The sequence below is a fragment of the Pongo pygmaeus genome, chromosome 19 (genome assembly GCF_028885625.2).
Source record: "Pongo pygmaeus isolate AG05252 chromosome 19, NHGRI_mPonPyg2-v2.0_pri, whole genome shotgun sequence".
Lineage (NCBI taxonomy): Eukaryota > Metazoa > Chordata > Mammalia > Primates > Hominidae > Pongo > Pongo pygmaeus.
This window is the reverse complement of record NC_072392.2, coordinates 45015924-45028464: the sequence shown is the minus strand read 5'-3', so window position 1 is coordinate 45028464 and position 12541 is coordinate 45015924. Positions and strand designations below refer to the sequence as shown.

Below are 12541 nucleotides of genomic sequence, written 5' to 3'. Positions count from 1 at the left end.
CCCACCTTGCTGGCCAAGGGCTAGGCACTTTGGGGAGCAGGTTGCCTTCTGAGTGTGCAGAGAGGCAGAATCGGGGCTTGGAAACAGTGTGCCCTGAGCCCAGTCTTCACTATGCCTAGCACCAGGTAGAGAAATGGGAAGAGAGATACCCACTGTTGGATCCTTGCCCAGGGACACAAGCCATTCATGTGTTAGGAGCCCACTAGGAAGTGCCCCCAGGAGGTCAAGAGAAGGGCCAGGCAAGGATGGCTCTCCAGAGGAGGATAGGAACTGACCCGTGAAGGATGGGAAGAGTTTGCAGGGACAAAGGAGTAGAGAAGCCATGGCAAGGAGACAGAATCACATGAGCAAATGGGGCCAAAACGGGGAAGGCACCTGTTCTGACAATGAGAAGGTCCTTTTCAGTGTATCTCTGTGTCCAACCCAACAACTGCCCCTCCAGGACACAACCAGAACACCCTTCCCCATCATTCAAGCTGCAGGGCTCCTGGCACGAGTGCCCTAGGATAGTGGTGTCCAGCTTGGTGGGGAGATAGGAGGCCCCAGGTGCTACAGCCGAAAGCCAGCAAGAGCAGTAGACATCTGAGCTATGGGGCTGTCCAGCTTTGGGTTCCAGTCCGAGGCTCTGCCATCATTAGCTGCGTGACCTTGGACAAGTTACATAACCATTCTGGGCCTCAGTGTCTTCATCTCTTGGGATAATGTCCCAAACCTCCCTGGAGCAAGGAGAGAATGAGAAATTACGTATGAGGGCACTGAGTGCATGGTCAGCACACAGTGGGCACAGAGTAAGTGAATGGCAGCTCTTACCAGCCCCAGTTTCCTGGCTACAGACCACAGGAGACAGAATGTGTCCATTCTGGCTCAGCCATAGCTTCTGGGTGACCTTGGAGGAGCCACATCCCTGCTCAGGGCCTTGGTTTCCTCATCTGTCTCATGGGGGTTATATTGCTTTCCCTGTCAATACAAGCAGATGGATAGCAGCAAACCTGCCTCAGGTGCTGGACACTGTGGGGGTAATTATTTCAGTAGCGCATGGAATTGGAAGCCTCTAGAACTAGGCCTCAGATCCCAGTGGCCCTATATAGCCCTGCCAGCCTCTAGCTGGGGCCTTACAGTACAGAGGGCAGGGCTCGGCCTGTGGAATTGTCACTGTAACGAGGACTCTGGCTCTGGGGGGCCCAAGCACTCTCAGCTCCCTCAGGTTCTCGGATAATAGGGGACTGCAGGGACCAGGCCCTCACTAATCCCCTATTAAAACTTGAAAGGGGCCAGGGAACCTCCAGAATAAACTCATTAACTTTTATGGGATAATAAATGGATCCCATTAAATTCTCATTGTCCCCGTGCTGGGCCAGCTTAACCTCTGGAACCCAGAGGAGTGGGCCCCCTGCCCGCCCTGTCCCTCAGGCTCCCCCTTGTACCCACACGCTGTCATGCCCTCCCCTAAAGCTGACAGTTGGTGCTGCCATGAGGTGGGGATCAGGCCTGAACTCGTCCCAGAACTTTGGTTCCCGTGCCTGCCCACCTCGGAGGGGCCAGAGGCTTGGGAAATGCCTGGCACCTCTTCAGGGGCTGCCAGAGTGACAGGCAGTGCTGCCTGCCCTTCCAGAGGCTGCAGTGGGTGACAGTATATGTCTGTCCATAGATGAGCCCTCCCCAAATCCAGTATGTCTTCACTCCACAAATGAGCAGACAGAGGCTTGAGTGGGCAGCCCCCGCCCAGGTCACACGGCTAGTGTCACATCGATTTGGGATTGGAACCCAAGGCTTTCTGGCTGACTGGTACAGAAAGATCTGCAGAAACAGCAGCGCTGAAGGGGCAGGCTAGCTGGCCCTGAGATGGCACCACTGCCCGGTTCGGCGGTTCCCCCAGGTTGGGGCACTGCGTAATGACTCCAGCTCCATGGCACACCACCACTGTGAACCTGGGCAACCTCCTGGGCCTCACGGAGCCTTGGTTTCCCCATCTATAAGACAGAGGCCATAACACCTACTTAGCTGGACGCTAGAAAAGGCCCCAGTCCTTAAGCCTTCCCCTAAACACAGGCTGGGCCCCGCCCCCCATCCCGATCCAGATCTGGTGGGGCTGGGGCGCAGGGGGCCTCCGCTCCACCCTCACCCAGCTGGGCCCTGGGAAGTGGGGCGGGGTAAGCGCTCCTCCCAGGGAGTCCCAGGCTGGGGTTGGGAGGAAGGGGCCTCCAATCCCAAGAGGGGCCGTAGCGGGGCGGTGCGGGCAGGGAGGCGGGAGCGGGAGAGAATCCACCGGGGAGGCATCCTGAATGGCTCATTAGTGCCGATGAAAGCCTTTTTTCATTTCGTCTAAATACTTTAAACAGGGCTCCCTCCGATGTCTATTTGCATAGCTTAAGAGCTAATGCGGGGGGAGGGCCCAGGCGGCGGCGGGGCCATGCCAGGGCTGGGGGCGGCAGGCGCTGGGAAGTTCCTGGGCCGTCTCCACCAGGGATGGCCCGCGGGGAGGGGAGGGGTGTTTCCCGGACCCAGCCCACTTGGAGAATGCAGCCCCCGGCCCTGCGGGAGGGGATGACTGAGCAACTGCGGAGTGAATCCTGTGTTCTGGCACCAGGTGGGCCTGGCAAGTGGAGATCACGGGGGACGATCTTGCTGCGGCCCACCGCTGTGTCCCCCACGGACATGCAGGGCCTTGAAGGTGACTGCCCTTTGCATGGTGCAGTATTATCCTTGTTTTATGGATGAGGTCTTTGACATCCTCAGGGTCACACATGCTGCCACCCAACATGGAACATGGGTAGTCCCCCAGAGAAGAGAGAGCCCTACCTGCCAAGGGCCAGCCCCTTCCTACCCTAGAAGCCTGCCTCAGTGTTCCCCTGACAGGGGCTGCCTAACCTCTGACTGTGGCCTTCTCCCTCAGCTCAGAACTCTGCTATTCAGAGCATGCAGATTTCCACAAAACCCTTCCAAAGTGCCCATTTTATAGCTGAGGAGGCAAAGGCTCTGAGAGGCAACTTGCCAGGTTCACATGACTTTTAAGTGGCAGAACTGACACTTGAACCCAGGTCTGTGTGGCTCTGTGCCCTGGCCCTGCACAGCAGTGTTGTTGGGTCTCCGGTTTGGGTTTGAGGCTCAAATGTGCTTCAGGCACACGGTGGGGGCTTCCCTGGGTCCCAGCCAGAAGGCTTCCTGAGGGCCTGCTCAACCAGGGCCCAACCCAAGTCCCAATGCCAGGAGCTCTGGCCCCAGACTTCTAAATGGCATGAGATCTTCGACGAGTCCGAGCCTCTCCCTGGACTTAGTTTCAACTGGCTGGAGTGTTCTCTGCTGTGTAGCTCCAGTCTGCCCCTTCCATGAGGCAGGTGGGTATGTGGAAAGACCTAGGGCTTTGAAGCCAAATCATCATAGGTTTAAATCCCAGCTGCGTCACTGCGAGACTTCAGGCGAGTCCTTGCCTCAGCTCTCTAGGCTTCAGGTCTTTGTAAAATGGAAATAAAATTCCCATCTCCCAGAGGCGCAGCATCCATTAAATGATACAAGGTCTGGGAAGGGCCTGACACAGTAGTGCCTGATGAGACTGGGCATCGGAGCCCCTGCCACCTTCTTCTGCTGTCACCTATATCATACTCTCCCTTTGTCAGTCCCTGCACCCCTGAATTCAGTCAGCCCAGGCAGAGAGAAGCCCCTATCCACTGGCCACAATCCTGGGAAACTAGGGGGCAGGTCTCAGGGCCTCAGGCCTCCAACAGAGTCAACCAGGGGGTCTGGAGATGCCCTCTCCCCAGAAATGGCTTGTCTCCCGGAGGTTATCTTACCCTCTCTGACAGTGGGTGACACCCGCTGGGACCAAGTGGCAGCTGATTTTGGAATCAATTTGCCCGTTTGATGTGCTATCTCAATCCCAGATAGCACAATCAGTGCAATCGACAGTGATGGGAGGTGCCCATTAGTGCTGCTCCATTGCTCAGCACCCACCTGGCAGCCAGCAGGAAGAGCTATGCCTGCCTTGGTCACTTCCTGAATTAGAGGATCTCTGTGCACTCCCTCTCCCAGGAAAGAGTCACACAGGTACCTACTCTGAGAGCCAAGGGCCACATCTCTTGTTGGGTACTCTGGAAACGGGCTGCATAAACAATGCCCAGATCCAGGGGGCTCCAATCTATATGATTAGAAAAGCCCCCCTTCCTTGCACCATGCTAGAATCAGTCTCAGCTTACCTGGCATAGCCTGTGTGACATCTGGGGGGTGGGCAAAAAGAGGAGCCCTGTTCTGGCATGTCACAGGCACTGCCTGGACCTTCCGTAACTGATTCAGATGAAAGACAGGGACCATCTGCTCTGGGGGGTATGGGCCTGGCTGGACATCTAGATTGGACGGTGTTGTCAGTGGCTGGCACACAATGCCAAGACACAGATGGGCTGCTTTAGTGGGCATCTCAGGAGATAGCGGTTGGTCCTGGTTTCTCAGGGCTGCGGGGTGCCCAAGCTCCTCTGACCCAGAAGAATGGAGAGTCCTCCAACCTGTACCCACCTCCCCCATCCAATTTCCTCCCTCCTCCCATTTGTCTGACACATCAGAGCTGCTATGGTCTCCTGAACAGAACGTAGGCCATCTGCTGCTTCCTCATGCCTGCCAATCCATGGAGTGGGTGTGAGCCTCTGGAATGACAGCCCCACCACCAGACGTGCGGAGGAAGCGACCTTCTCCTTGCAAACTCTGTGATCTCACCCTGGCTGTGTTTCCCTTCAAGTCCTCGTGCAGCCATTTTGAGAGCTGTAAGGATCAGAAATATCCTCCCAGGCTTCTCAGAGCTGGCAAAATTCTGTATGAGCTGAATCTGGAGCCAGCATTCATTGACCTTTTCTTGGCAGTTAAGGATCTGGGGAGCCGAATGGGCCACAAGCAGAATATGCATCATCTCTCCAGCTATGTGGTTGAATAAGTCAACATAATCAATAGTAGAGCAATCTGTACCTCGGACCAGAGATAGCAAATCAGTTTCATCCCCCAGAGCCAATCTCATTGATTGGTAGTGGCTGCCTGGATAACACTGTGAGAGGGAAGTTGCTAAGGCCCATGTGGCCTTAGCAAGAAATAACCAAAATTGATTAGCAATGCCTACCATGGATTAGGGGGTGGGTGGGTAGCATGCTAGATTTCCATTCTACACCTGTTTTTGACCCTGCCCTAAATGGAACCTGATTAGTGTCACCAGAAAGATTAAGGGAACTCAGGGGGACATATCAAATAGAGACGGGATGTAATATTATCTCAGTCAATCCTAAAAAGGAAACCCAATTTTACAGATGAGAAAACTGAGCTTCAGAGAGTTTGGGTTATTTGCCTGAGGGCACACAGCCCTAGAGTAGTGGATCTGGGATTTGAAGTTATGTCTGCCTAGCTCCAGAACTTGGCTCTTCCCACTCTACTCATATTACTGCTCTAGAAGGACCATAAAAACAGAAAAGAGTACAAAAGAAATGATTTTCTGAGAACTGAGAGAAACTACTGGGCCCCTAACAAAGAAGTCATGCACCCATGGCCGGGTGCGGTGGCTCATGCTATAATCCCTAGGAGGCTGAGGTGGGAGGATTGCTTGAGCCCAGGAGTTTGAGACCAGACAACATAGTGAGATCTCCGTCTCTACAAAAATTCTAAAAATTAGCCAGGCATGGTGGCATGCACCTGTAGTCCCAGCTACTAGAAGTGGGGGTGTGGGGAGTGTGGCTGAGGTGGGAGGATCTCTTGAACCTGGGAGGTTGAGGCTGCAGTGGAGCCATGATCGCACCACTGCATTGCAGCCCGGGCTACACAGCAAGACCCTGTCTCAAAACCAACAAACAAAAAAAGAAGTCATGCAACCATGAGGAAATCTAAAATAAAATCCCAAATATGTGACGCATTTCCTGAGGCTAATGACTAGCAGGTTCACCGAGAAGAGGAAATGAACTTGAATGCCCTATCATCTCAGGCAGGAAAGACACTGTGGTGGGACACACTTACGCTCGCTTAAGGTTTTCATCTCAATTCAATTGGTTGCGTGACTTTGAGCAAGTCAATTCCTTTCTCTGGCCTATTTCCTCACTAGTAAAATAAGGCCTCTGCTCTTCATTAGGGATGACAAATATTTGTCATGTCAGTCTGAGGTGTCAGGTGTGACCTCGTGGAGTGCTGTGTTGAGGAGGATTCTGAGGCCGAACCTGAGAACAGTAGGAAATAGTGCATGGATGGGCTAGAAATGTCTGCCTCTGGTGCTGGAGGAGAAAGAATTTCTCATGTACCACCCTTGAAGTATGTAATAGCACCTCACTTCCAGTTCACAAATTCTGTAGTTCCGTGATTCTCAGCAGTGAGCACACTCCTCAGGGCTCTGTCAAAAGACAGTGGGTCCCCCCACTACTCGAGTTGGGCGTGATGCTGCTCTCTGGAGCAGGGGGAGAACCTCTGACCATCCCTTATTATTTCAGGACTCTCTTTAGAGGCCCCAACCGCGGGGAAAGGACAAGCCCCAGGCATCGAGGAGACAGATGGCGAGCTGACAGCAGCCCCAACACCTGAGCAGCCAGAACGAGGCGTCCACTTTGTCACAACAGCCCCCACCTTGAAGCTGCTCAACCACCACCCACTGCTTGAGGAATTCCTACAAGAGGGGCTGGAGAAGGGAGATGAGGAGCTGAGGCCAGCACTGCCCTTCCAGCCCGACCCACCTACACCCTTCACCCCAAGTCCCCTTCCCCGCCTGGCCAACCAGGACAGCCGCCCTGTCTTTACCAGCCCCACTCCAGCCATGGCTGCGGTACCCACTCAGCCCCAGTCCAAGGAGGGACCCTGGAGTCTGGAGTCAGAGTCCCCTATGCTTCGAATCACAGCTCCCCTACCTCCAGGGCCCAGCATGGCAGTGCCCACCCTAGGCCCAGGGGAGACAGCCAGCACTACACTCCCCAGCAGAGCCTGGACACCAACCCAAGAGGGTCTTGGAGACATGGGAAGGCCATGGGTTCCAGAGGTTGTGTCCCAGGGTGCAGGGATCAGGATCCAGGGGACCATCACCTCCTCCACAGCTTCAGGAGATGATGAGGAGACCACCACTACCACCACCACCATCACCACAGTCCAGACACCAGGTCAGCTACCTGCTGGCTTGCAGATGTGGAAATGGGGATGAGGGAGGCTGCGGGGCCCCTAAAAGCCTGTCTCTGACACTGTGCCAGCCTGCCCTGCCCTTTGGCACCAAGGGCCAGCCTGCAGGAGGCGTGTGGATTGGACCCAGATAGACCTGAGCTCAAATCCTGATTCTTCAGCCAGGTACAGTGGCTCATGCCTGTAATCCCAGCACTTTGGGAGGCTGAGGCCAGTGGATCATCTGAGGTCAGGAGTTCAAGACCCTCCTGGCCAACATGGCGAAACGCCATCTCTACTAAAAATACAAAAATGAGCCAGGCATGGTGGTGGGCACCTGTAATCCCAGCTACTCGGGAGGCTGAGGCAGGAGAATCACTCAACCTGGGAGGCAGAGGTTGCAGTGAGCCGAGATTGCACCATTGCACTCCAGCCTGGGCAACAGAGCGAGACTCTGTCTCAAAAAAGAAAAATCTTGATTCTTCCAACTATAACATGACCCTTGGAATTCTATTTAACATCTCATCTCTGAGCCTCATCTGTAAAATGGCAATAAGAAAACAAACCTCTGGCCGAGGCAGGTGGATCACCTGAGGTCAGGAGTTCAAGACTAGTCTGGCCAACATGGTGAAACCCTGTCTCTACTAAAAATACAAAAAATTGGCCGGGCGCGGTGGCTCATGCCTGTAATCCCAGCACTTTGGGAGGCTGAGGCGGGTGGATCACGAGGTCGGGAGATCGAGACCATCCTGGCTAACACAGTTAAACCCTTTCTCTACTAAAAAATACAAAAAATTAGCCGGGCGTAGTGGGGGGCGCCTGTAGTCCCAGCTACTCAGGAGGCTGAGGCAGGAGACTGGCGTGAACCCGGGAGGCAGAGCTTGCAGTGAGCTGAGATCACGTCACTGCATGCCAGCCTGGGCGACAGAGCGAGACTCTGTCTCAAAAAAAAAAAATTAGCCAGGCATGGTGGTGTACACCTGTAATCCTAGCTACTCGGGAAGCTGAGCAGGAGAACAGCTTGAACCCAGGAGGCAGAGGTTGCAGTGAGCTGAGATCACGCCATTGCACTCCAGCCTGGGCAACAAGAGTGAAACTCCGTCTCAAAAAAAAAAAAAGAAAAGAAAAAAGAAAACAAACCTCATTGAGCTACAGCGAAAACTGAGATAAGATTGCACATGTTAGGGGGCCGGGCGCAGTGGCTCATGCCTGTAATCCCAGCACTTTGGGAGGCTGAGGCAGGCGGATCACGAGGTCAGGAGATAGAGACCATCCTGGCCAACATGGTGAAACCCCGTCTCTACTAAAAATACAAAAAAAAAAAAAAAAAAAAAAAGATCGCACATGGTAGGTGCCTAATGAAAGGTGGTCCCCTTCCTTCAACAGAAGACTAGACATCACAAGAGGTGGTCTTCACCACACACACACACACACGCACACACACACAGTTCAGCCTTAGTTGGACCACTTCACCAGAGCTGGCACTAGCTTTGTGTCTCCTCCTGCCTCCCAGGCCCTTGTAGCTGGAATTTCTCAGGCCCAGAGGGCTCTCTGGACTCCCCTACAGACCTCAGCTCCCCCACTGATGTTGGCCTGGACTGCTTCTTCTACATCTCTGTCTACCCTGGCTATGGCGTGGAAATCAAGGTGAGTGATCTGGATCTGGCAAGGGCAAAGTTGGGGCGGGTGTATTCTCTTTCTTCAGAGAGGCACATGCTATGAGAGGATGTGGGGATGATTAGGGGCATCAATTGTGGGGCGTCGCCTAAGGCCAGGGCTGGGAGATGGGCCTAAAACATGGTTGGATTCTGTCCTGTGTGCTTGGCAATGGCCTAGGCCAAGAGGGGCTGTGGGAGGGGGCTCTAGCCTTGGATGGGCAGGGGATTGGGTGAGTATAAACCCTACATCTGAATCTATGGCCTAAGCAGAGAACACAGGGCTGCCTCGTTGGGCCTGAAAGAGTCATGGAGCTTCATTCATTCATTCATTCATTCAGCAAATCCTCTCTGAGCAGTTCCTCTGGGTCAGGTTCTGTGCTGGCTTCTGGGATGCAGAGGTGGGGGAAGACAGACCTGACCACACCATCAGAGAGGTGATCAGCTGATAGGAAAGTCAAATCTACAGCCCAGCCTCCTGTCCCCAGCCTCCGTGGGTTATCTCATCCCTCCGTTAGGATTAAGACTTTCTCTTAATCCCAAGGTCTGAGGCTACAGGTCCTCACAGATGTCCCATAGGCTCCTCAACCTCCACAAACCCAAATCTTCCTTTTGTTCCCCCAAAGCCACTCCTGTCCAGGTCAGAAACCTGGAGCAGAACCACCACAGTGCAATATGGATGGTGTCCCTTGATGTGCAACATGGGGTCACCTTAGCCCTTCCCTGTCCCTCTTCCCCCAGTCCCATCAATTCATCCCCAAATTCTGTCACCATGATACTCCCCTGTAAATCTCTCTGCTTCTCTCCCTCCATCCCCACAACCACACATGGTTTAGACCCTACCTTCCCTCCCCTGATGATGCAGTAGCTGCCTCACTGGTCACTCCGTCCACACTTGCTCCCTACTCTACCCATCTCCACCTCCACTGCAGTCATTTTTCTCAAATCAATCCTGCCCCCTACACCTCTCTAAGGGCTCCTGAATCAAGGTCAGTCTCTCTGGGTCCACCCCTAGACACTTCGTCCCTTGTTCTTTACCCCCACTTTGCACTAAAAAGCTTGCAGCTAACTGAATGGGCCAAACCTTCTTTCCCAAGTCCCAACTGCACATGCTGGTCCCTCTGCCTGGAAGAGTCATCCCATGATGCCTTCCCTTAGGACTCGGCCCTGGCATCACCCTCTCTGGGAATTCCCTCAGATTCCCAAAGCCTGGGGCATCCCCCATCTTAGCTCTTAGCAGTCTGCCTTCCATCCAACTGTTTACAGCTGTCCACCTCCCCAGCTAGACTGTGAGCTCCTTAAGGGGTGCCTTGTAGTGCAGAGCCCAGAATGGGTACTTCATGCTCTGACTGAATGATAGGACAAAGGAATGGAGGAAGGAAGGGATGTGGTGACATTTGACTTGAATCTTGGAGACTGGCCAGGGGTGGGCAAGAGAGGCATTCAGCCCGGTTGAGGGAATCTGGCAGGGTGCTGAGAAGTGTGTCCTGCTCCCTGCTCCCTGCCTTCTGTTCTGCTTCCCGCCCATTCCAATTCCTGCATGTCCCTGGATTGGGGCCTGGAGCCGTCTAGACCTATCCTGGGGAAGTGCCTCCACCCCTCCCCTCTAGGGATGTCAGGTCCAGGTCTCTGAATCAGACCCTGTCAGGGGGACCCTCTCCTACCCCTGTTGGGCCCCTCCCCTTCTTCCTACAACTGTTTCCTCCTACTCTGCCAAGCCCTGTGCCCCTCACTCTGGGCTGACTGGGAGGGTAATTAGGAACAGCCACCCCACCTCAAGCCATTAGCACTCAGCACTGCTTAATTAAGGTAATTAATGTAAAATCATCACCTAATGAGAGGTGGCACCGGCTGTAGCTCACTGGGTGGAAGGCACCAGCTGCAGGTGTGAGAAAGGGGGTGGGAGGGGGCAGGTGCCAGGCTGAGTGCCCCCCTGCAGGCCTGGGAGGCTCTGTCTGCCCCCCAAGCCTACCACCCCTACTGAAGCCCGCTGGACAAGGCTGAGCCCAGCCCTGGTACCCTCCACAATGGAGCAAGATGCTGGCTCTGCCTGCCCCCTCTCTGGCCCAGGCACAAGCCCCATGCTGGATGCCCACCCCCTCACATAAGCCCCGTGTCTGTTGTCTGGTGCTGCCACATTTTTTTTCTCTTATCAGAATGCAAAAGCTGTTACCAGGCAACCTTGAGACGAAGACCTGCCACAGCCCTGGATTGCTGTCAGGAAATGTGGCAGATGCTGGCCCCACCCTCCACCTCGGTACCATGGGGGCAGGGTCCTTGGGGACACTGTCGGCCCGGATGGCCTGAGATAGTCTGAAGTCATGGAGGGGAGGCGGGCACAGGGTGGCCAGAGCGGGGTCAGCACCCAATTTGGGGAAGGAGCAAGAGAAAGAATCAGCCAGAACTAAGCAGGATTTAAGGTTCTTCTTCCAGGGCCAGTTCTGGCAATCTCCACTCCCACCCAGGCCACTTGGGACCTGAAGAATTTCTGACACTACCCAACAATAACCACTGGAGAGTTGGAAAAACTGAGGCCCAGGCAAGAAAAGGGATTTGCCAAAAGTCGGTCAGTTAATTACTAACTAATTAGTTTTGTTGAGTGGATTTGTTCCACAAGCATACATTGAAAATTTGCTATGTGCCATGCTCTGCGCTGGGCACTGGGGACACAGACCTTCATGATTAGTAGGGAAGACAGAAATCATAAACAATGGCCACGGAATGCCCAGTGCTGGCAGGGATGGGGATGGGAAGCACAGGACGGGCACACTCCACCAGCCTGGGGGTCAGGGAAGGCTTCCTGGAGGTGATGACACCTGGCCTGAGACATATAGGATGAGAAGCCAGCAGCCAAGTCTGGCCTGGGCAGCAGCAGGTGCGGCAGACCTGGCCCTTGAAGGCTGTCCTGGCTGTTTTGGAAAGGTGGCTTTGTTGTGTAGGGGCAGAGGGTAAGGGTAAGGGTAAGGGTAAGGGCTTCCGGATCACACTCCTGCCGGAGGCTCAGCCCAAGAGCAGCGTCCTTCTGCCCAGGCTGACAGTTGTGTTGGGCCATGCTGGACACTGGGGGCGGGATGGGTGGGCAGCTGGAAGGCCTACAGAGTTCCCCATGGCTCCTCAGGCTTGGGGAGAAGGGACGGCCTATGGCTTCCCTCCATCATGGAGAATTCTCTACCTGCCCCTCTATGAATTCACTGGGATCACTCAGGGCAGATAGGTGGGACAAAGTCTGGGCAAGAAGAGTGACGGGAGCCATGGGGGAGAGGACGGTCTTAGGGACCCACAAAGCAAAGCAGCCGGACACCATGCTGGGACCCTAGCATGAGACCACAGCCCTTGCCTAAAGTCCGGGGCTTTGAGCAAGACCCTCTCAATTCCCTTTTTTTTGGAGGACCAGCCTCAGGGGTACCAGAATCCTAAAAGCCCTACTCTCCATGGCTTGGACCACAGCCTCTCATAACCTGCTTCATCTCCTGCCTCCCACCTCCTCTGATGGTGCTGCAGTTATTGATGCCCTCTGAGGCTGAAGGTCTGAGCCATCCACAGGGAGGAGGCCAGGTCAGGCCCTCTGTGATCCAAGGAGGCTTGCCTGGTTCATCTGGGGATCAGGCATTGGGCTAGGCTCTTTCTTGAGAGGTCCAGAGAAGCCGCTTCAGGATGGATGGGAATGAGCTTCATGGCCCATGTGGGTCCCAGCCCCTCCCCAGGCAGTCAGTCTCCCCCTGAGGGCTCCAGGCCTTTCTGGGCCTGGTGCCTGCCTCTCTCTGCACTTGGCATTCCAAGAGCCTTCCCACTGT

General features: G+C 54.6%; 1 protein-coding gene across 4 annotated transcripts in view; it reads left to right on the top strand.

Moving 5' to 3' along the window:
• Positions 1–12541, top strand: part of SEZ6 (seizure related 6 homolog) — a 58368-nt gene that overhangs the window by 18057 nt on the left and 27770 nt on the right. For all 4 annotated transcript variants that reach the window (XM_063656092.1, XM_063656091.1, XM_054458765.2 and 1 more), the window contains exons 2-3: positions 6441–7097; positions 8606–8739. In XM_063656092.1, the coding sequence (XP_063512162.1) occupies positions 6761–7097; positions 8606–8739 (471 nt within the window). In that variant the 5' untranslated portion in view covers positions 6441–6760. The remainder of the gene's footprint in view (positions 1–6440; positions 7098–8605; positions 8740–12541) is intronic.